The sequence below is a fragment of the Danio rerio genome, chromosome 9 (assembly GCF_049306965.1).
Source record: "Danio rerio strain Tuebingen ecotype United States chromosome 9, GRCz12tu, whole genome shotgun sequence".
Taxonomy (NCBI): Eukaryota; Metazoa; Chordata; class Actinopteri; order Cypriniformes; family Danionidae; genus Danio; species Danio rerio.
Window position 1 is genome coordinate 24,986,752 of NC_133184.1, and position 25,474 is coordinate 25,012,225.

At 35.8% G+C, this 25,474-nt stretch overlaps 1 protein-coding gene and 1 long non-coding RNA gene across 13 annotated transcripts in view; one reads left to right on the plus strand and one right to left on the minus strand.

The window, feature by feature from the left end:
* Positions 1–325: 325 nt before the first annotated feature.
* Positions 326–25,474, plus strand: part of LOC141376122 (uncharacterized) — a 52,206-nt gene continuing 27,057 nt past the window's right edge. The window contains exons 1-3 of one of the 2 annotated variants that reach the window (XR_012385330.1): positions 326–1,257; positions 3,724–3,932; positions 5,220–5,392. This is a non-coding gene — a long non-coding RNA (uncharacterized lncRNA). Of the gene's footprint in view, positions 1,258–2,761; positions 3,933–5,219; positions 6,610–25,474 lie in introns of those variants that run through there. The other variant, XR_012385329.1, reaches the window with a different exon arrangement.
* Positions 480–19,784, minus strand: sh3bp4 (SH3-domain binding protein 4). 11 transcript variants are annotated; one of them, XM_073912182.1, is made up of 9 exons: positions 19,710–19,784; positions 17,588–17,674; positions 15,577–15,704; positions 15,079–15,153; positions 14,855–14,902; positions 14,691–14,755; positions 12,262–14,609; positions 3,712–3,900; positions 480–1,197 (listed from the first exon to the last, which is right to left on the minus strand). In XM_073912182.1, exons 7-9 carry the CDS (start codon positions 14,425–14,427, stop codon positions 973–975), a joined length of 2,580 nt encoding a protein of 859 aa, XP_073768283.1. In that variant the 5' UTR covers positions 14,428–14,609; positions 14,691–14,755; positions 14,855–14,902; positions 15,079–15,153; positions 15,577–15,704; positions 17,588–17,674; positions 19,710–19,784; the 3' UTR covers positions 480–972. The 11 variants fall into 11 exon arrangements, with proteins under 11 accessions (XP_073768283.1, XP_073768280.1, XP_073768282.1 ...); XM_073912179.1 differs by adding an exon at positions 17,948–18,062 and having other exon boundaries at positions 14,691–14,902; XM_073912181.1 differs by lacking the exon at positions 17,588–17,674 and having other exon boundaries at positions 15,577–15,702.

The window sequence follows — 25,474 nt, forward strand, 5'->3', positions numbered from 1 at the left end:
GTATGTAATTTCTATTTAACTTACGTTGAAATGTATGACGGTGAAACAACGTCACGGTATCAACGTTGATCCAATTTGCAAAATCGAAAGGTAATTCAACCTTCATTCAACGTCTACAAAACGACCACAATTCACCCATGAAGAAGGTAAGAGTGTAACAACGTTGTGATTTCAACGGTGAATCACCGGTGGTGGTCCGACGGTGAAACAACGTCACTATATAAACGTTGATCCAATTTGCAAAATCGAAAGGTAATTCAACGTTGATCCAACCATAGACCTGACGTTGATTCAACGTTGAATCACCGTTGAAATGCCGGCTGGGTAAATAAAAACATCTATAAACTATGGATGTTGTCTTGGATATCAGAAATATAAAGTATGTGCATTATAGCTGAATTATTGATTGAATTAATGAATATTTAACAGTTGCATATGACTCATCCTCATCAAATGCAAAAATATAAAACTAATAATTACATTTTATAAGGGATTTAATACAGGATTATTTTATTTTTACTTTACTTTCCATTGCAAGTAACATTTATGCTCATTTATAAAAACATACTTTAAATTTATTTAAATACATTTGACATTTAGAGCAAAGTGAAACAGGCAGTTTAGCATACAGTGTATTTGACATCTCAAAAACAACACAGAAAAACACAAAGTATTATGTTATCATGTATTGTGTAATATTTGTAAAAGTGATCTTTGATAAATCTTATGAGAATTTGTGAGAAAAAAAATAGCGTAAAAGTGTGCCTTTACAAAATTTACAAATTCACAAGTATCAACAAGCAATTAAAAAAACGTGAACAGTTATTATAGTATTATACAAGACATTTATAAAAATTCAAGTGTTTAGTGTACAATATTAGACCAAGGCCAAAAAAACAAAACAAAGCTAATGTACAAAGTAAAAGTCCTAGGTGCATGTGGGTCTTGTAAGTCAGATGGTGGAGGAAGTCCTTATATGGCACAGTCATCCTGAGGGGAGGGGCTGAAGGCGGAGCTCCGCAGGAGATCCAGACAGTAGACAAGAATGAGGGAGCCAGTGATGTGTCTCCAGCGTTTGGTGATGGGGTTCTTCATTTTGTCCAGTCCAGTGTGAAGCTCCTGAATCACGTCCCTGTAGCTGTCCCCGATCTGTGCTGCCCATGTCACCAGGAAGTCATATGCGGGTTTCCACATGGCCTTTATGGAAATAAATAAGTTGGATTGTCACAGATAGACCTGCATACATATGACATTTAGGTGAGCGAAAATTATTTCCCAGAAAAAAACCTAGCACCTAGTCTGCATTACAGCAAATATGTGCAAATATCCTGAGCTTGTAAAACAAAGTGCAAGAGGAAGCTCATAATCTCATCAGTTGTTTGACAGAATGCTCGGGTTCCTCTTGTAAGCTGAACGCAAACACATAATCATGACCAGTGGGTTTCCAGTAGTTGCTGCTCAAAACCTCTTCTTGGAAGTTATTTATTTTCTTATATAATCTCCAATCCAAGCGTATAATATAATCTATGTTGTGTATATTTTTAAGTTTGTTTACATAGTCTGTTGTATGTCTACATTTGGTTTACTTAGTTGTTTTTACGTTATTTAGTCATGTCACAACAATTTAGGACATTGTATGAACTATGCACAGCAGTTTTCCAACCTGATCTTAAGTATTTCAGATTTTGAATGCATTTGTTGAATTCGATTAATGTGAAAATATGTTTTTAGGAAAAAAAAAAAAAAAAAAAAAAACATTATTTAGAATTTAGTCAAATGTCCATACTATTACAAACTTTGCAGATTTAATGTTAATTTCATGAGTAAGGTAATGTACGAATTCCATATTCCAAATGAATATTTCAAGACTTATAAAGATAATTGTGTTATGTAAAGTTAATTATGAAGAATTTATGAATTACGTGAAGTTTGTTCAATATATTTTTTTGTAGTTGAGTGCAGGGTTGCCAGGTCTGGATAACAAAACCTGCATAATTGTTAGTCATTAGCCCAATTGTGTTTTGGGCTGGGCGGGTTATCCCTGCGTGTAAAAATTGTATTTTGGGACTGTCCAAAACCTTTATTTCACTGACATTCCTTTGCTAAAACTGTAATTCAGGTGGGTCCCCATTTAGTTAAAAAAACATTTTGTGGTCTGTCACAGCTGAAACCCTGTGGACCAATAAAAATAAATAATAGTATGATAACCTTGGATAAAAATATCACTCTTCCATGGTGTTGTGATAACTGCTCTAAAATAAGTATTTTTAAATGTCTAGGTAAAAAAAACAACAACCATCCCCCTACAATATAATATTTTGGAACAGTAAACATGTCATGTCATAATTAAAATAAATAAATGATTTCTGCCACCTTCACTAGTTTCAAAACCACAGATTCCCTTAAAACACATGAAAAAAAAACAATAATGATAATAATTTTTATTTATATAGCACCTTTCCAGAGCCCAAGGACACTTTAAAAGGAATGCAACAAAAAGATAAACAAACATACATGAAGTCAAATGTAACAAACTGGAATTACACAAACAAGACCTAGAAGACAAATGAGCAGATTGGAGGTCGATCAGATAAAGTAGTCAGTTTGGCAGTTTAGAAGCGAAGCATTCAGAAAATAAAAGGGTCTTAAGTAAGGATTTTAATTCAGAGATATTATAAGCAGAGCGGAGTGAGCGTGGTAGAGAGTTCCAGAGTTTGGGTGCAATAACACTAAATGATCTGCCCCCCATTGAAGAGAGGCGGTACCGAGGGACAGCGAGAAGGCCAGAGTCAGCGAAACGTAATGAACGAGTTGGGGTGTAGGGGACAAGCATGTTGCAGAGATAGGAGGGAGCTAGGTTATTTAGGGATCTAAATGCAAGGAGGAGAATTTTGAATTTAATGCGATAAGCAACTGAGAGCCAATGGAGTTTGTACAAGATTGGGGTTATGTGAGCAGAACGTTTGGTATAAGTGAGTATTCTAGCTGCAGAGTTTTGAATATACTGTAATCTGGAGATGAGGCTGGCAGGCAGACCAATGAAAAGAGCATTACAGTAGTCAATGCGTGAAGAGACAAATGCATGGATGAAAGTCTCAGGATCCTTGCTACTGATGAAGGGACGCAGTTGGGAAACGCAACGTAAATGAAAGTATGCAGATTTAATAACAGATTTAATGTGAGACTGAAAAGAGGACGTGAAGTCGAAGATTACACCTAATTTTTTACAGAAGTAGATGTTTTAATTTGCGAGTCAGCAATCTCACAGGAGAAACTGGTGGAAATATTGTTGGTAAGTGCTAGGGTGCCAATAAAGATCATCTCAGTTGTTGCACATACCCAAGTAATCTTGCATATACCTAAGGAATGGTAAAACTAAAATTTAAGCGGTTTTAAATCTTTTCTATACCGTGTTAAACCTGAAACTGGCTATCGTCCCATGCCTAATCAACTTCACAGCAAAACCTTTAAAAGGAAAGTTTTAAGGAATAGAAACCCAAACTGACATTTGTCATAATTTATTTAACTTCATGTTACTCCAAATTGAAATGTCATTCCTGGATAATAAAAAGAAACATTCATTTTTTTTGCAATAAATAATTCTGCAGTAACTTTTTTTTTTGTTTTTTTACTGTAGAAATGAGTAAATGATGACAGAGTGTTTAAGTTTGGTTGAACAGTTTCCTTGAATGTTTTCTGAGTTTGTTTTACCTCACTGTCCAGCTGTCCTCTGCTGTCTCTGTGTGGAGCTTCATATGCTTCCATCTGCTGCCGGGAAACTTTAGCCAGCTTTTCTGCCAGCTCCCTCCAGCGACCTGCCACCTCCACGGCAGTGGTCAACAGCACAAAGTCCATGACCAGCCTAGCCACCAGACCCTGACAGTCCATCTTCAGAAGAGCCTAAACCACACATACAGTTTAAGATCAACAAGGTACAACACGATGTTCATAACTACAAGTATAATTAAAGATGTTAGAGTTTTTTATGATTTAGTGAGGCACCCTTGACATACATTGTATAGATATAAAAAAGATACTTGTCAAATAATTATACACTGTAAAAAAAATATGATCCACATGACATGACAACATATGTTTTTAGTTCAATGTAACTTATAAAATTAAGTTAGAACATAATTATCTTAGTTTAAGAAGTTAAGCAAGCTGTTTTAGGTTAGGTTAACGTAATATAAGTTTAATGGACTTTTCAGGTTAATTTGATTCAGCTTAAAATATTAAGGCGAGCAGGATTTTCTTTACAGTGTAGTAATGCAGGCATGTGTTTTTGGGTAAATTATGCCATTAAATGCAGTTTTATATATTATGCATATTTTCCAAGCTCTGCATTATAATTGTGTTTTCAGACATTCTCTAGCAGCATGTAAAATGTTTAATATTTGATTTAGCTTGTTTTCTGTTTAATATCAGCCATTTAGTTATCAGCTAGAATATCTAAACTATATACTATTTTATGTATGGAAAATAGTTTTTGCTCTATCAGTATTGACCAGAATTTTTGTCAGTATTTTTTTATGCTGATTAAACAGTATATATCAGACAATGAGAATAAATATCTGTTTGAATATTTGGCACAGCAAGTTCCTTTAAATAAAATATGTATCTGTTTATTTGTTACTGTTGTTTATTTCAGCCTTAATCATCTGATGCCTTGTCTTCTGCTATTTAAAAAAAGCAAACTATAAAACTAAGCACCACTACAAAAGATCTGAACCCGTCATGAGTTAAAGTCATCATGCAGGGCACTTTGATAAATTTGCCGATATGCAGGAAGCGACGTGCAATGCTCCTGTGAGCACAACATAATGAGACTGACTCCGGGCCCCTTGGACAAGGGAAATGTTAGGGAGGAATATCCGGCCTTCTGCTGGCAAATGTTCTGTCTTATTAACGTGACCTTCTTTTCTCCCTGAGACTTAGTGACATTTAAAAAAACTGAATAAGGACTTACGTTCACTGTACCTTGTGAATATATGACATTGGAAATGTCCGAAACTGTTATCTGATTTTGAAGGCATGACATTTTGCTCTTTGTTAGAGCTTTGTTGTATAACAAAGAATCTGCAGATGGCACAGTGATGCAGTTCATTTTGAATTGGTCAATATGCAGGTGTTCTTCATAGGCTTGAACATGCTGGCATGTACTAACATACATCAGCAGCAAGTGTTTAAAAGTTACACACCCTAATCTCTGATTCCAGTTCTGTGCCTTGGAATGTTTGGAATGACAGGAAGTCTGCTTTAAAGGGGGAGGAACACTATGCTGATGCCCCAGAAGACCTGCTAAAGGACTGACTCCAAACAGAGCAATAAGATAACGGCGGTCCTGCATGGCTTTCCTCTTATCAGACATGCTCTACAAACAAACAGGAAGGTATGTCTTTGACTTGTGCATTCAGTTAGTTCTTAGAAAATATCAGTACAATTTATTCTCATCTTGACATGTAAAGGCCCCTAGGAATCTATCTGCCTGTTTTTCTATCTATTATAATAATAGTGCCATATGAAATTGGTAAAATTTATTCTGCATTTTTAATTTTATAATCACATGAAGGCATAAAATATATTTTTTTATAATTTTAATTAAACAATTGCTTTTATTTTTACAAAGCAAGTGCTGCACATTGTGAGGATTTGTCATGTGTAAACCTTTGATTTAGTATGTCTACATCATATGACAATAGCTTTATCAAATTAAAGGTTGAAATGCAGGTGAAGTGACTCACTTAGTACACAAATACACTTTATTGAAAATGTACACATTATAGACATCACCTTTTTTTACTGTGAAAAACTCTATACACTAATATAACTAAAGCTTAATATATAATGTTAGGCTTTAATGTTAAGCTGTATAATATATAATGCTCCCTATACACAACCCCTTAACTTTTCTGATTTTGATTGCAATGCAAGTAATGTCAAATGAAAAGCACAATTCATTCACACCTGCATGCAGAACATGCATTTCACATTTAATTAGTCTTTTTGCAGTACTATACTCGCAGACATCCACATCACCATTTGTTTGTGTATAGAGGCAGACGTTTGTTCCCAAATTTGCCAAATTTCTTGTTATTCCAAGTAAAAGCAGTGACTGTCTGGGTGCAAGTCAAAGGAGAGGTATACTGTGTGTATCACACTGTTTACACATGACTGTGTGCATTAGTCAAGAAAAGATAAGGCCTTTCATGTGCACCTGTTTTCTGAGGTCTCACTCCTGACCCACAGTCAGAAACAGCACCCTGTCTCATCAGACGTTTCACTGTGGTATCTTTAACCATTTCGTCACCCTGGAATTATAAGGTTCTATCTGATTTATGAATGATTTTGAGATATTGAGCTTTTGCGTTTCATAACAAAAAGTATGTTTGTAACATTTGTGTTTATAAATAAAAAGTCTTAAAATTTAAACAACTTATAAAAAACATACCATAATGTAAGTTGACAATTAATAAGAATATGTCAGTTCCTCTATTTTGACAAAAATTCAGATAGAACCTTATACAGTAGTTCTAAGGTGATGATTTGTCATTGCCTCAGATATTAAAGGAGTAAAATGCAGTAAGCTCTGACTAGAAGCTAAGAAAACTTTTAAGTTTATTTTTAAAATTGTTTTTAAATTATCAGAATTTTTTAAATGACAATAATTTTAGTAAAAGTTCAAATGTTTTTTATTTTTTATTTTTTTGTTGCTTTTTTAAAAAAGGTTAAATTACAGCCACTGTTGTTGTCACAATGACTTGCATTAACACAGATCTACAAAAACAACTAAAAATGCTTTATTGTCCATGCCAGGCCAGTGGGTGGATTTGTCACTTTATAAACAAACACTTTGCATTGTGCGCTTGCGGTCCTGTAGTCTGCCATTGTTGTTTGGCATGTAAATATAACCGAATATGTACTACACAGAGAGTCGGCAATTACAGTACATAAAATCAAAAAAATTAAACCACTTCTGCTCCAAACACCTGATTTCAAAAGTTATTAGCCCTTGTTGTGGTTTTAACTGAAGATAGCGAAGTGTAATGCTCCTGAAAGTTCAACATTTTCACAATTAATTTAAAAAAAATTGTTGGGATTTCACAAAAAATTGTGAAATAGAAGCAGAAATGTGTAGGTTCTTACACAAAGCAAATGTTTCATTTTTTCAGCGCTCTGAGCCTCTTGTCTCTTTGATTTATTTGTTTTATTGTGTGAGCAGATTCTTTGTTTCTAATGACTCATTTGTTTTGGATGAGTGGACCCAATGAACTTAATTTCGGAGCAGAACAACTTTATTGCTATGCTAATGTTCTGTCAAATTGAAACAGTTTTAAAAAGGGGTTTGTTCATTTGACCTATAAAATATCTGTGTAAATAACACAGCAACATCACGATGTCATGCACATTAGAATTGTGTAGCACATGGAGACGTTTGAACTCAGTCAGGCATTGAGTTTCAATTAGCTATATATTATACACAGTTACATTTATAAACTGGTTGACACTTTCATCCAAAGCGACTTGCAAGGAATGCATGATACAAATGTTTAATCAGCTTATTTCCCCTGAGAATCTAATTGACTAGCATTGCTAGTGTCACAATCTAGCAGTTGACCTTCTATATTAGGCTATAATTTATTACACACAAAGCCTGTTGGAGCAAATAATGTTTTAACATGCTATAAAAATCCTCGTTTTTTTAAACATCTGACATTTTGATTCATGCATCAGTATCTTTCATCCTGTCTCTTTTGATTTCCTTTTACATCAGCATTTGGTTGCCTTTTTCCGTTTTTAACCCATTGTCAGAAATTACTGACCGTTTATACAGAAGCGCTCTAACAATAGACAAAGGGAAATGGGAGGATACTAAAGAATCAAAGACTGAAAGTTCAGAGGCATTCACATGTTCTTCCTCAGCAAGTTTTTCCTGACCATTAATAAAGCCAAGACTAGAGTACTTGCAAGGAAAAAGTATTACAGCTGGAACTTTAACTAATTAAAATAGAAACGGCAAAGTTCTTTAGCTGTTCAGTCATAATGCCAATATGGACGCCAACCCAAAAGACTAATTCACTACGTGTTCCCTTGGGAATTTCTAATGGCTTTGAAAAGTCGCATTTGCCAGACTGAGTGTAATTTATTTTCTAGAACAAAACAGGAAAGTCTCTTCATGTAATGTTAACCACAGACCTCATTTTATTCATAAAACATAAACCACTGTTCTAAAAACCTCTTAGAAGTCCCAGAGGGAATCCATTGCTCTGAAATACTAAATCCTGAATTTGTACTGTTGATGTGTGAGGTTTGTGTAGTTTAGGGCGTCCGTCATTTTACATGTGATGCTCCTGCATAGATGCTAACAATAGAAAAGGAAACATCTGCACAGCTAAGATTCTCCTTCGACAAGTCTTGTCTTCCGGCATTTTCACTCTTGAGTTTTATCACATTTGAGATGGTCACAGATGACCCTAATTTTAGTTCATGAAGAACATAACTCTGTGCATCTGGCATTAATTTAGTGTGCTTCACTGCAGTGATGTGATCTATCTAAACAGATTTTCTCATCTATATTATCAATTTCATTATTTTAATCTCACTACAAATATTGACGCAGAATTACTTTCAGCTCATAGCTATTTCAGCTAAGTGTCTGTACTAACAAAGCTTGTGCATGTCTCTGCATGCTTTATATGATCTGTTGCTGCATGTTGATATCAGATACTGAAGATATTCTGTCTTGTGCCTTGTACTTTGATTGCTCTCTTTTTTGTGTGTATCAAGTCACAGGGTGCTTTTGTTAAAGCTACACATAACTGAAAAAGTTGCTAAAAGTGTGGGGGAGGGGTGATGTCGTCAGGAACAGTTTGTGAGTCGGTACTTGAACTCAGGACTCCTGAAATGCAATGGCATAACTGTCCACTAGGGTATGGGCACTGATTATAGACTGTAAGACATATGGACATGGAATTCATGACGTCCCTCATAGGTTTCTGAAGAGTGCAAAGGAAGCAACAAGTAGGCGTGGCCAACCGTCAGCGCACCGACAGCGGCTGACCAAAAAGGGGCAAAGAGGCAGAGCTACAGAAGTCTGCTAGCATTTTACTTAGATGGGTTTTTCTTTGGGAGAACGCTTCATTACCTGCTTGGTTGTATACTACATCAATAAAGTGTTTAGTCTTTTAAAAAACACTGTTGTATTACATTGAACCATTAAGCATTTTTATGACGTTTTTTTACAGGAGGAAAACACTAATTACTTCCAAATACTTCAAATATAGTCTCTATTAGTAATTGCAAGGCTATTTATAAAATCCAGACATAATGACAACGTTTCAGTTGACTGTTCTATTGCCTACTACAGCTAATCAATCTGTCAGATTCTGGAGTGCTTTAAAGGTCTAAAGAAAATCATAAAAAATAGATTTTCTTCAATAAAACAAATACATTTTTAGAGATGGCATATACATATATAATTTCACCCACCTGGGAAATGGAGGCCACATGAATGGTTTGTGAGCACAATTACATGCACACAGTATGGTATATTATCTGATAATTGTAGAAAATAATTACAAAAGGCAGTTGACTGAGCAAAGCCACATTTAAAAAAAATGCAATGTATGTGCAGAGTTCAGTGGCTAATCTGCCGTAATCAGCTGAGGTGACATGACAGTGACCTCTTAATTATGCAGACTTAATATAACTTAATAAAAATGAAATGGATGAGTTCTAAAAAAATGTACCCCCCTCATAGTTGTCATGAAGGGTAAAATTAGCTATATGCACCAAAACCATCTGTTGTACCAGGCTGTAAATATGTTTTTATCAGCTGTAAAATTGGCCAATTTAGCATTGCAGTCAGTGAACATCTGGACTTCCTGAAGCCAGCCCCTAAAGGCGAGTCAATGAATTGCAGTTACAGTTACTTCTGTTTGCCGCTTGACACTGATATGTTTATGTTTATCATTGGAATGACCTGTTTCTTTTATATGTCAAAATAAGCTTTGTGTTTATCATTAAAGCAAGTATGAAATGTCACGTGCAAGCAAAACACACATAACATTTTTGAGAATGGCTTTTTTGGACTGCTGTAGCTGGCGAACGTCTTTATTTCATTTGTAACTTTTCCCTTTATATGTATAGACAGATTCAGAAGTAAATCAAAATGAATTAAAAAAGTTAAATTAAAAAGCTTAATGGTTAGACAGTCTGTGGTCCATTCAGCTGTGGCGCAAAGCAGCTACAGGGAATAAGCCGTAGGAAAGTTGGTCAGGTGAGTGGGTTAGAGAGTAAGGCTTGTGATCTAAAGGTTGCAGGTTTGAGTCTCGGGACCAGCAGGGAGTGTTGGTGCAGCAGTGAGTGTACAGCACTCTCTTCTTTCCTCATACAGCTAAGTGAGACCCTCTAAGCAAGGCATTTAATCCCCAATTTGGGAGTGTGTTCACTGCTGTTTGTGTGCACTAGGTTTGGGCCTTCATGACTTTCCTTCCTTTAAAATTATGAAGAGCTATAGTTTAGATATGCATGGTTTTTAAGTGATTGTTATTTAGATTCTTCACTATGATTGAAGTGTCTTTGTTTAGGCAATTACACACTGCACAGCACACTGATTGATGCGTAACTGAGCAGATATTAAAAAGTGTATTTGTAAAATAAGTAGCCAAAATGAAACTGGACTTTTGCAAAAATAACATCCTGCTTCAGGTTCCTGTTGACATAAAGATTTCCACTTAAGACTTTATTGACTCAGGAAGTTTTGGGACAAGTGACAACCAGACAAACCTGCATCTTAGCACATTATCCATTGATGTAATCTAGACCAAATGAAAGATAATATTAAAAAAACAAGCATGAGTAATAGTGTATTTAGAGCAGCTAAGGGTCATTGTTTGGCACCCTTAGATGCTCAAAATTCTCTGCAAACGAAGAGTTCTGATGCTTTATGAAATATTAACACAGCAAATGTTTATCAAACACTTATACTTCAAATATGCCAAGTCTCAGCCTTCTAGCCCAATAAGAAATACTGATTAATTGGAAGAAACGTCTGAGCACCACATCTCTGTGTAAGCTAAAGCCTCTAAAGTTTACTAAACCTAATAGAAGACTTTATAATGTGAGTAAAATAAATTATTAAAATAAATAAAAATCAACATGAATACAAGCATGCTTTCAGTTCTCAAGCTGCAATTTTGTATACTTCATTATTTTTTATTATTGTTGCAAGTTTTTTTTTTTTTTATGAGGACAAAGATACAATTGGAGATAGTGCTTTCTTTTATGAGTCAGTAGTGTTCAAGCAGAGAAATGGAATCATTCATTCATTTTCCTTTAGCTTAGTCCCTTATTAATCATAGTGGAATGAACCACCAACTATTCCGGCATATGTTTTACCCAGCGGATACCCTTCTAGTCGCAACCCAGTACTGGAAAGACAAACTTAATAATTAAATGTAAATTAACACTGCATAGTTTTTACTTTACAAATTAAACTATGTTAAGTTCTACATAACACCAAATGTTAAAGGTGCTGAACAGCACATTTGTCAAAGGGTGCTATCTGGATTGCTTTTGTGCTTTTCTGAGGTCAAAAGTCCTCTATGGAGGCCCTGCAATGTTTCCTTATATGTGGCTATTGGGGGTAAAAGGTTGAGAAACACGTTGTCTTCAGGAAATCCACTATATTTTATTGTTTTAAAATATTTTCTTAACTAAACTAAAAGAGATAGAACCTTTAAGAACTGTACAGGGACTTACTTAGCCTTACCCAATTTTCTGGCCTTTTCCATAATGTGGATGTTCAATGCCAAAATGGCGTATTGTGCTGCCATATCTTGTGTTGTTTGCTTAATTAGGTGGTGTTTTTAAAAAAGTATTCAATATATATTTTTGGGGGAAAATTTTGGCCTTTTAGAAATCAAACAACTTTGCGAAAAGAGCTTTGAGTAATATTTTGAAATATTTATTTTGAATTGCTCTGCTATTAAGTAGTGAAATGATAAATTATTAATTGTTATACACACGTTTGTTTAGTGTACTTAAGTGTATAAAAAAATCACCAGCAAGGTCAAGAATAGTTAGCAGTACCACTGCGCTATCTGGTGTCCTTAACACAAATACATAAAACAAAATTGATGCATAAGTTTGACACAACCTGTCTTTAAAATATTTAAATATTTATCAGCTTTATTAACTTTGAATTTTTTTATTATTCAAAGCAGGCAGGATGAATTACTAGAAACTTTCAACTCTTACCTTCATGAGCTCCTTCTGGAAAGACTTCCTCTCCTTGCCCTCAGCTGCATTGCAGTCTTCCTTAAGCTTCTCAAGAACACAAGCTACCTTTTCTGGCTCACTGTCTGGCTCTGTCCGGCAGAAATGTGTCAATGGCAGATTGACGAAGCCCAAAGCATCAGCAAATGCTCTCCAACTTGCTACATTTTCCATCAGTATCGTCCGAACCGATGCATAGATGTACGTCAGACACATGCAGGGCTTCAGGATCTGCTCTAAAAGCACTGTAGTCGTAAGATCTGACCCTTTATAATTAACAGGTTTCACTTTTCCCATGATAAGAATGTTTTTTGCATGCACCAACCCAATTCTTCCATGGTAGTATCCGATATACCATTCCTTTGTCCATAGATGTCCTTTCAGTTTGATTTTTTCCTCGCTTACAATAGTCATTACGTCACCTTTGAGATACTCTAGTAAATATAGGCTTTTGGACTGTCTTACAACTGTTTTCAGCAATTTAGCAAATTTCAAGTTTTTGACTAATCTGTCCTGAAATAGGGGATACTTTGTGGTTGCTGCAAGAGGAGAGAGGACTATTTTGTTCACTTCCTTTTTCTTTAGAAAGCGCCTTTGAACAGAACTCCTTGTGCTTGTTTTTGGTAGTGGGGTTGGGGTCTGAACGCAAAATTGGGCCAGAATACAGTCTTTATCATCCTTGACTTGTATTCGCAGTGTAAAGTCTGAAATGTCTGTAGAATCGCGGGCTGCGATCATGTAGACAAGGCGGGCCACTTTGCCAAGTTTGATTTGAAACCCCCTCACGGTTTTGGCCTGTTCATTGGCTCTTATTTCAAAATTGGACATGTTCGAATACATGCCAACCTGAAGATCTTGAGGTTTTGCCATTACAAACTGGTGCTTTCCCCAGAGCTGGAGGACGACAGGTGTAGTTGACTGTGAATGTTTTTTGACGTCACTTACAAGCAATGTCTTCGGGGCACAGTCATGACCAAAAATGGCCACCACTGTCTTGAAAGATGGGTGGATGTGTTTTGGGCCATACACCCCAAGAGTGACCTTTTTTACAACATGTTCCCAGACTGTGTTGTAAGGAGCCACTGTTTGTGCCTGGGCCACCACAGAGACATACATGCAAGGCTCTAAATTGTCCAGGGTCACTTGCACAGTGTCCCCATACATGTATGCATGTGGTATTGGGACGTACGGACCTTCTTTGCAGTCGCTTCTTATGCATACTACCTCTGCAGTTCTGCGGCTCTCGATCTTTACCACAACTGACACCTTCATCTCTAAAGTGACTGGGGTCTTGGTTTCCATGTTACTGAGTTTTATTTCTACCACTGGACTCACAGTAGTGCATCTATCATTGTTGAGCTCTAACGGTGGGTCCAGAAGGGCCTTCAGAGATATCTGTTGAGTCTCTCCTGGTGCAACATGACCCTCAGGGATATGTATGCTGATACTGGTATTTGGTAGCTGCACAGCTCCACCAGAGCTGTCCAGTTTGCAGACTATGTTGGTCTCTATTGGTTGGGTTTGCCCCCATCCTGGGTTTTGTCCAATTGAGTCCAGGTCATGGCAGGATCTCGTAAATTTACGATGATTTAGCCATGCTGTTTTGAAGTCCTCTCTACTTTGAAAATGCTCAGGTTTAGGCGACTTCATGCTGCCAAAATAACTCAAGGAACCTTGATTTCCTTCAGACAGGGACTGCAGGACTGACAGCTCTGACATGCTGTAGCAGCGCTTGTTCTTAAAAAATGGATTGTCTCGGCGAAGATTCACACCTGAGCTCAGGCTAAAACTGTTTGTGTCAAGCAGGCCATTTTCAAAGCCATTTATATTAACAGTGCTACTGGTGTTTGAGATGGGAGGTGAGAAATGATCAAAGCAAAAGGTATTTGCTGAATTTTGGTTGCTGTTTTGGTCAGTGGTGTCTTGCAGTGTGCTGTTTAGGAATGGGTTATTTGACATGCGTTTATTAACAAAAGGATTTTCATGTCTAGATTCTGTGGTTTTGGAGGACATCGTCCAGTCCCCTGAGATGTCCATTTCTTTCACTCCTTCAGAAATGTCACATATGCTGTCAATCATGCCGCTGTCACTGAACGAGGAGTCCCGATAATTGATCGGCTGGACATAAGCAGCTGGGATGTACCCCATCTCCTTGCTGTTGTGTGCATACCACCACTCTCCACCTGATGTGTCTATGACATAAAGACAGTCTCCTTTTGAGAACTTAAGTGTGGTAAAGCTGGACGGGCAGTAATCCTTAATGGCAATCACTTCCCTGGCAGCTCCAAATGAGGCAGTAGCATCCAGTCGTAAAGAACTAGGTGAAGGGACTGTTGATTGATAAATAAACAAATGAATAAAACGATTTCAAAAGTTAACCATGTTTATTGTGTAAAAATGATAAGGGAGACCTTTGACATCTGTGAGGGTGGCCTCTGAAACTCCTTCATTGAGATCGATTAGTGCGCCTTCAGATCTGCAGCGAGGGAGCACAGTGTTGTTGTTCGCTGATCTAATGCGATGAGCAGCCATGGTGTGTATTGCTACCAAACTCCTCCTTTTATCTATGTTTTACCTATGTTTTTCTTTCCATTGTTTAGCTTCTTATCGGCAGATTAGTGGCCTTAAAACAAAGCAAAAGATAATGGTATTATCAGTTAATTCTTCTGAATATTTATGTATGTATGTGTGTATGTATGTATGTGTGTGTGTGTGTATGTTGTTTGGAAAGTTACTTTTAGTATGTAAGTAAGTAATGTGCATTTATAAAGGACGAAAGGACCCTCTTCATGCCCCTACCAGTGTAAAGCGTCCACTAGGATGATGCGATGGCAGCCACAGGACAACAGCGTTAGTGCGCTTACCATACACCAACTATAGGGGGAGTAGAGAGACAAGCTGTGTCTCATTTCAGACGCACTTCAAATGTGAGTCCTTCGACTCAAAAACAGCTGCTGTTAATAAGCACTGATAAAATTTGTAATGATTTTTTTCAAAGTGATTTTAAAACTTATTTTAAGCGATCTGAAGGCAAAACACAATATACAGAAGCTGGAAATATATTTCCTTTGATCCATGCATGTACACTTAAAAATGTAAAATGTCTATAAAATCCCTCTTTAGTAAGACATGTCATACTCTTTTTGTTTTTTAACATGTTTAGATATCTAAGTAAAGTAAACTTAATTTTATAAATTTAAACCAAAGTTTTCTTTTAAAAAACGTCCGGCCATTATCAGCGCACAGTAAATCTTGGGATGTTCGAGGCCTGGAAGGATCCACCTGTAGAGTCCTTACCTGGGAAACGAAGGACACATATGGGGGCTGCATTTGAAGGAGCCTTAGAGTTTTTTTTTAAATGAGACAGCCTTCATCGCGCCACGATGATGCAGCACACTTCAAGCACCCTCTGGAGGATGCAGCCTCTGAAATGAGACACAGCTATAGTGAACCAGTTCGGTGGAGGGGAATGTTTGGGAGGCCATGATTGTGAGGACCGAGGGTTGGAATTTGGCCAGGAAACCAGATTACACCCCTGGGGCCTCATGTATCAACGCTGCGTACGCACAAAAACTTTGCGTACGCCAGATTTCACGCTCAGAATCGCTCACGTTTGGATTTACTAACAATGAACTGAACGTGGGAATGTGCGCAACTTCACGGCAGGTTTCTGGCAGGCGTACGCACATTTTTTGTGCGTGTCTGTTTTATTTCCATTGGCGACTCCTAGAGGCAGTTGTGTTAAATTCTTCTCTACAAAGTGTCTGATCCTTGCAATGGCAGCTGTATGAGACGGGTTCATATAGTAGGTATGTAAGATTTCCATACCACACAGTTGACCAGCTAAACATTAAATCAATTTGCAGCGGTCGCCTGTTTTCCCAATGTAATCTGAGCTATCTACTGCACGCACATTGCTATAAAGACACTATCTGAAGATAAATTTGCATGCGTGAATCAGAAACATTTCCATTCAATAAATGTGCAAATAAAATATGATGCACAAACTTATTAATGATTCCTACTTGTCTTTCTCGTGATAAATAGTGGGCAAAATCTGATATGTAGCGGGAAAAAAAGAAGAAAGAATTCATCAGACGCTGGATTCGAACCGAGTTTGTGCTCGAACGTGTCAGTATATGATCATATGCTTCTTATGAGGTGCGCCACTGAGACTGCTAAGGGTACTGCAACATTTTACAGATATAAACCACACTATTTCTTTTGTAAATGCACTCAGTGCGATGTTCAGACCCAACTGTGTTAACCGTATCAGCTAAACTCTCCCACTCTATTTTTTTCTTTTGTTGTTAATTCCGGAGAACAAACTTGCAAATAACACCGCTTTTCTCCGTTCTACCTCCGAAAGCAGCACCTCCAATTCACATTCTGTTCAAAGTTTCTCTTTTTGTTTGATTTTGCCGTTGCTTTTTCGTTGGGTTTTGCCATTAGCATAGTCATTAGCATATTCATACGGGGGAGGAGGCAGGGAGGGGTTTTGCGCTCGTGCATGTTGCGCTCAGTTTCACGTTCATTCGGATGTACAAAAGAATATGCGTGAGATTCGGCGTACGCAGTGTTTCATACATCTGAAATTTTTTCTGCGTACGCACATTTACAGCTTTGTGCGTACGCAATGTTTTAGTAAGATTTCCACGCAAGTCTTCGTACATGAGGCCCCTGGTCTTTACGAGAAGTGCCAAGGGACTTTTAATGACCATAGAGAATCAGAACCTGAGTTTAACATCTCATCTGAAAGACAATGCTCACTGACAGTATATCGTCCCCCTCACTATACTGGGGCATCAGGACTCATATACAAGCAAGTTGAGCACCCCCTGCTGGCCTCACTAACACCAATAGCACCCTTGTTTTACCATGTGGTCTCCTATCCAGGTACAAACCAGGTGTAGCCCTGCTTTAGTGAATAAGTGGTCTTGGACTGATAAGGCTGTGGCCATAGAAAATTTTGTAATAATTCCAAAGAATTCATCTTTTAGTGAAAGTTGCTTCAAAGATCCATTGTTTTATCTAAAGAACATTCTCCACTGTTTTACCAAATAAAGATTTATTTAGCTTAAATTTTCCAAATCATTGATCTGAGCATTCATTCAACCACAGGTGAGTGATTTAAATAATAGTCGACACTGATAGCTATACATTTTGCATTCAGTGTTAATCAGTTATTTTATGACAGTAAGATGTCATTGCAGAGCTGATAAAACTCTTTTCATATTGGTCTATATCAGACATATTAGGAACATTTAATTTTTATCTATTTTAGTTTCATAAAAATAAATGGACTCACATTTTGCCAGTACTTGTCTTGAAGTAAGGGTGATATAGGCAGAAATATTTGTTCCTGTCCAGGCATGTCTACCATATTCATGACATCCTTTTGAACACAAACAGAATAAAAGGCCCTGGTCTCAATGAAGGTTCACACAGTCAGTTGCTCACACTATGTAGCCTGACATCAAATGCACATGTCTCTCCTCTTTTTGTGTGTCAATAACTATATGTTTGTATTTATTTTATTTTTGTGAAATGACTTATGATTGCTTTAAATATTGTGCAAAGTGGTTGAATTATTCATAAATAAATAGAAGTTGTATCTCAGTGGCTTTAAGTGTGTGATATCCAAGCTTAAGGATCAAACATCACTTGCTTTTAGTAATCAGAAGTAGGATCATGTTTGAGTGGAACTCAGCATCCTCTTAAGTCTGATCATGAACTATAAAGGCTCTCCAGCAATACACATCAGTGGTTTCCATGGCTACCACCTTGGGGAAGAGAGCACATACAGACAAGTGCCTTTAGAGAAAATGCCCAGCTGTAGCTTACTAGCATGTCTTAGGCACATCAGCCTGCTACATTATCAAACTACAAACTGTAGTGCAATCCAGTAGATAACTAAGGCTGGACTTAAACCAGTATAAAACCTCACCATTTTTGAAAGAAAAGCCATTTAGGTTGCGCTACGGAGAGCAATACTGTTTCATATACACTGAATGAAGACTGTTAACACTAACATTTATTAGAGAGCAATGATTTTCCAGTGAGAACTGAGCAAAATGTTTCTGAAAATGGCAACTGTTGTTACAACCTGCTTTTTAAGAAAATAATTTAACTTTGTTCATTTGTGTATACACCTGCTCTGTGAGAAACTGTTACACCTTTTGTTTCGTAAAACAGAGGAAATGCCAGCGAAATAAGGATGTGCTGCATTTCCTAAAACTTTTATTGCAACTGTTTCAGTGAACCAGCACCAATTGGGTATGTTCATACTTGCCTGTGATGTAAAAAAAAATCACAGTGCAAGTTAAATTAATTATTACTGTCAAGCATGCACATCTATATAATCTTCTTTTAAACTTTAGTTTTCAAATGCTAAAATATGTTTATAAAATATGTTTATAAAATTCTGCTGTTTTTGTTTCTGTCACTTTTAAGCTATATTTTTTCTAAGGTCTACAGAACAAACCATTGTTATACAATAACTTGCCTAATTACCCTAACCTGCCTATAGTTAACCTGATTAACCTAGTTAAGCCTTTAAATGTCACTCTTAGCTGTTTAGAAGTGTCTCAAAAATAAATAGTGAAATATTATGTACTGTCATCATAGCAAAGGTAAAATAAATCAGTTATTAGAAATGAGTTATTAAAACTATTATGTTTAGAAATGTGTTGAAAAAATCTTTACGTTAAACAGGGATTGAGGGAAAAAATAAACAGGGGCTAAGAGACTAATTCAGGGGGGAGGGAGAATTTTCGTCAAATATGGTACCATCCGGGCAGAGCTCAAAACTGTATCTGCATGCTTAATTGTAAAGTTTTTCCTCACAATTTAAAAAAAAATGTGTCTAGATTACTTTTGAAAAATTATGATATTCAGACTGTTAAATTAAACATTCATGCTGCTCAGCTTGAATATATTATTTAATAGTAGCTTCTAAGTAGTTTGACATGAGAGGTTTCCTGAGGCTTTAAGTTCTGATATAATAGAAAATGAGCACCCCTTACAGTTAAAATAATCTAAATATAGAGCAAATTGTCTGACAATTCTTAAGTTATTGTCCGAGTTTTCACCACAAATTGCAAGGTTAAGCCTCAAGCGGTGAGATTATGTAAGATAAAAGACAGTCTCCGAAGGCTGGGTGAAACTCAAGACAAGTTGAAACTGATTGTGAAACAGAAACGCAGGAGGGCATTCGGAAATCTACACACTCTCACAAGCTTCACTTCCATGCGAGTTTTAAGTGTCAAACAGCGCGAAAAAATCAATTATATTTAATCAAAAGTCTCATCAGCTGCAGTAATGAGTGCTCAGGAGGGAAAAGTGGCTGACAATCAAACGAACGGCAGTGCAATACTAATCGATGAAAACCCCGAAACAGAAATAAAGGTCAAATACATAAGTTGACTTACTTTTTGTCAGATGCGGTCAGTGTCTGGAGAGCGGACCGTTATATGTATGGCTGCTGCAAGCGCGCGACACCCTGTAGCTACAGTACGAGAAACTGCGTGATGTCAGAAAACAGGAGGAGTCCCGAATTAAACAAGACAAACCCTTTGATAACAGCATTTCTCTGACTTAAACATTTATACACCAAATATATATATATATATATATATATATATATATATATATATATATATATATATATATATATATATATATATATATATATATATATATTTCGTGTAGTGTAAAATGTTTCTAAATGTTTATTTGCTGTTTTGTAGTTATGTTATTGACTACTCTCTTTTTAGGATGACACTTTGATATCATTGCATGAAACCAAACTTAGTAGCATAGCCTAACTTAGTAGAAAATCTGATTTTTATTTTCGGAATGCCTCATGTGCCCTATTTCTGCCATCTCACCCAATTCTGACCGCATTTTAGTGCACTGACAGCCACCGATGCGACATCTGATCATATATATCTGGCGGCACCTCGTGGCCATCTAGCAGATATCAAAGTACTCTGTGTGTGGAAACAAGTGAAAAAATGCGGTACAAGTGAAAAAATGTTTCAGCATGATAAGTAGACTTTTAATTGGCTGCTATTGCTTTAATTGCATTTAAGTGCATTTAAGTCGCTTTGGATAAAAGCGTCTGCTAAATGACTAAATGACTAAATTTAAATTTAGTGGAATTATTTGTTTTAGGGATGTAAATCATACAGTATTGCTGGCTATAGTGAAAAACACATCCAGCATTTCAACATGATAAAGTTAGTCTTTGCAAGCTTTCAAGGTTAAAATTCCTTTATTCATTCATTTATTCATTAATTTTCCTTTGGCTTAGTCCCTTTATTCATCAGGGGTCGCACAGTGGAATGAGCCGCCAACTTATCCACCATATGTTTAACACAGTGGATGCCCTTCCTTCTGCAACCAAGTACTGGGAAACATCCATACACACTCATTCACACACATACACTGCAGCCTATTCATAGTTTATTCAGTTCACCTATAGCTTGTGTCTTTGGACAGTGGGGGAAACTGGAGCATCTGAAGGAATCCCTCGTGAACATAGAGAGAACATTCAAACTCAACACAGAAATTCCAGCTAGCTTAGCTGGGACTCAAACCAGCGACCTTCTTGCTGTGAGATGACAGTGCTAACCACTCAGTCATCGTGCCACTGAGTCATCGTGCCGCTTAAAAATCCTTTATATAAATTATTTTTTAAATCATTTTTTTGCTAACTGAACTAACTTTGAACAAGTTGTGCCAACTCAAACATGGTCATATCGGGTGATCTGGATGCAGACCCTATTACTACCCCTCACAGTAATGTCACTAGCTGCATTGAATGCATTGGGTCTTACATTCCAAGTCTGAGACAGTCTCAGCTCGCAAATCCAAGTCTGAATTCAGATACTACTGGAGAATTTATCTTTCTTAAGGTTACTTGCTGGCCTTTCCCATTCTCTCAGGTATAAACACAGGGTGCATGTATACACAGCAGATGTTTTCCAAGACTTTTGAACTTACTTGCTGGTGCAAAACCAATATAATATGTGATATAAGACGGATACAATCAACTCTATTGTCTTAATGGGAGTAAATAAAACAGTTAAAAAAATTACACAGAATATAACTATACAGAAGTGTCTTGGAAAAATATCTAGTAAAATATTATTTACTGTCATCATGGCAAAGATAAAAATAAATCAGTTATTAGAAATAAGTTATTAAAACTATTGTGTTTATAAATGCGTTGAAAAAATCTCTCTGTTAGGTAGAAATTGGGGGAAAAATAAACGGGGCTAATTAATTCAGGGGGGCTAATAATTCTGACTTCAACTGTATATATACTAGTTCTGCAAATTTATATATATATATATATATATATATATATATATATATATATATATATATATATATATATATATATATATTATATATTATATATTTTTGAAGTCAGAATTATTAGCGCCCCTTTGATTATTTTTTTTTCTTTTTTAAATATTTCCCAAATGATGTTTAACAGAGCAAGGAAATTTTCACAGTATGTCTCATAATATTTTTTTCTTCTAGAGAAAGTCTTATTTGCTGTATTTCGACTAGAATAAAAGCAGTTTTTTTTTAAACACCATTTTAAAGACAAAATGAATAGCCCCTTTATTTTTTCTATAGTGTACAGAACAAATCATTGTTATACCATAACTTACCTAATTACTCTAACCTTGCTAGTTAGCCTAATTAACCTAGTTAAGCCTTTAAATGTCACTGAGCTGTATAGAAGTTTCTTATCTAGTAAAATATTATTTACTCTCATCATGGCAAAGATAAAATAAATCATTGATCAGAAATGAGTTATTAAAACTATTATGTTTATAAATGTGCTGAAAAATATGCTCTCTGTTAAACAGAAATTAGGAAAAAAATAAAACTAATAATTAACCTAATAGGACACAATAATTAAGGGGGGCTAATAATTTTGACTTCAACTGTATGTATATATACACCGACGTGCTCACTGCGACTCAAGTTTGACTCCCGGCTCAAGGTCCTTTGCCGATCCTTCCCCTTTCTCTGCTCTCAATGCTTTCCTGTCTGAAATCTCTACTGTCCTATCAAAATAAAGGTGAACAAACCCTAAAAAATTTTAAAAATAAAAAAATTAAAAAAAGAAAGAAAAGAAAAGAATTATGAAGAGTCCTTAAGTTTAAAATGTAATCTTTCTAGTGCTATTTTTCTATAGTGCAACATTTCGGGTGAAGACTTACTAACCTCCTGACTAATATTACAATATCTAACTTATGTGTGTGTGTGTGTTATATATATATATATATATATATATATATATATATATATATATATATATATATATATATATATATATATATATATATATATATATGTATATATATATATATATATGTATATATATATATATATATATATATATATATATATATATATATATATATATATATATAATGTTAATAAACTCTCAATTTTACTAAAAATCATTAACTGTTAAATGAAACAATACTGCAATGTATTTTTTGAGTAATTTCATTCCCCATGTCTGATATAAAAATGGAGAATGTGCCTCTCAGGCATATTTGAGCAGATGCTGAAAAATCAAATATACAGTATAGATTGTTAAAGCATGTTGCATCTATTACAGATTAAGTTTCTTTTGTTCCCTTCTTTGTTGCTTGTATCTTGTAATTTTAATGCAAAATAATTTTTTTTGTAGCTGCTAATGTTATTTTTTTTAATCCAGTTTATTATAAAGGATTTTCGTTTTTTTTGAGTTTATTGTTGCACATACAGAGCACAACCACAAGATGTCATCCAAAGCCAGCTGATTTTTTTTGTCTTTGCTGTTGAACCTGTTTTCTTGTTGTTTTTACAAGACTAAAATAAAAAGGCTATATAATAGTAAATAATATGTTATTGTTTTTACGAAATTAAATTTGTGGACACTGGAACGTATTGGGTTAGCATGCATTTGATATATAATATAAAAACTTGCACAATATCATTCAGATAAAGTTTGTCACTGTTCAGCTCTGTTTTCTCATAATTAATATCTTGTAAGCAAATTATTGTGGCAACTGTTAATCATCCATAGGAAACTGGAAAATAATGTATCTCTAATAAAATTTAATGGCATTATTTCATAATGTTTATATTCGTCAAAAAGGAGACATTTCATAAAAACTAAATAAAATATACATCTACATGTATATTTAGTCAATATACAGTACAGACCAAAAGTTTGGACACATCTTCTCATTCAAAGAGTTTTCTTTATTTTCATGACTATGAAAATTGTAGATTCACACTGAAGGCATCAAAACTATGAATTAACACATGTGGAATTACATGCATAACAAAAAGTGTGAAACAACTGAAAATATGTAATATTCTAGGTTCTTCAAACCTTTTGCTTTGATTACTGCTTTGCACACTCATGACAAGCTTAAAGAGGTAGTCACCGGAAAATGGTCTTCCAATAGTCTTGAATGAGTTCCCTGAAATGCTTAGCACTTGTTGGCCCTTTTGCCTTTACTCTGTGATCCAGCTCACCCCAAACAATCTTGATTGGGTTCAGGTCCGGGGATTGTGGAGGCCAGGTCCTCTGGCACAGCACCCCATCACTCTCCTTCTAGCCCTTACACAGCCTGTAGGTGTGTTTGGAGTCATTTTCCTGCTGAAAAATAAATGATGGTCCAACTAAATGCAAACCGGATGGAATAGCATGCGTCTGCAAGATGCTGTGGTAACCATGCTGGGTCAGTATGCCTTTAATTTGGAATAAATCCCCAACAGTGTCACGAGCAAAACACCCCCACACCATCACACCTCCTCCATGCTTCACGGTTGAAACCAGGCATGTAGAGGCCATTCGTTCACCTTTTCTGTGTCGCACAAGGACACGGTGGTTGGAACCAATGATCTCAAATTTGGACTTATCAGACCAAAGCACAGATTTATACTGGTCTAATGTCCATTCCTTGTGATCTTTAGCCCAAACAAGTCTCTTCAGCTTGTACTTAGCAGTGGTTTCTTAGCAGATATTCTACCATGAAGGCCTGATTCACACAGTCTCATCTTAACAGGTGTACTAGAAATGTGTCTGCTGCTAAAACTCTGTGTGGCATTGACCTGGTCTCTAACCTGGGGTCTGTTCTTTGTAGGTGGATTACTCAGTTAGCTGGATTTGGATATTTAGAATTTGACATGATCCAGGATCGTTTAGTTCTTCAAAACTCATCTAAGAGTTGTTGTCATAGCAACAGTTCTGGTAGCAGGCTCAGTCATATAAACAGGTTTCGATCGGGTCATTTCAAGCAAAGATAATACTGAAAGTATGTACCAAATGCTGATATGTAGTAAATATATTTTTAACTCTATCTATCTATCTATCTATCTATCTATCTATCTATCTATCTATCTATCTATCTATCTATCTATCTATCTATCTATCTATCTATCTATCTATCTATCTATCTATCTATCTATCTATCTATCTATCTATCTATCTATCTATCTATCTATCTATCTATCTTGTTATATATAAGTTAAAAAAATAAATATTAATAAGACATATGCAATTGTTTGCAATTTATTGATATAAACTTTTTAGTTACAAACACGTACAGGCACAATATTCAACTTTTATTTTTTAAAAAGGATAATAGTTTATGCAGTCAGGCACATGTTTTGACCGTTACTATACCAGTGATTTGATGCTTCATAAAAGTTGCAGACACCATTACCGATATAAAAATGCTTTTTTGATGCAAAATTTATTTATACAGTTATTCCTTACGCCAATTAAAAAAAACTTGAGTAGTCTTAGGCCACTATAATAAAGAAAATCTTTTCTAAATGTAGAACTAAACGCATTGACATGCATTGAAATACATGATGAATGCTCTTGACACATGTAAGTGTAAAGCCTGCAGCTTATAACAAATGTGGAAAGTAATTTGCGCATCATATTTAACAAACCGTTTTCTGCTAACTTTATGTAATTTTGCTCACATGGATAATTGAATATTCATTAGATGTCATTACGCTGCTGTGCCATCAGCCAATCGTTGCATTGCTGATCATGATTTCGGGGATCGATAGATCTGTCCTTCACAACACAAACAACAATCTCAGATCAGTTCATCCAGACATGTTAGTCTGATTCGCGAACTTGAAGAACCACATT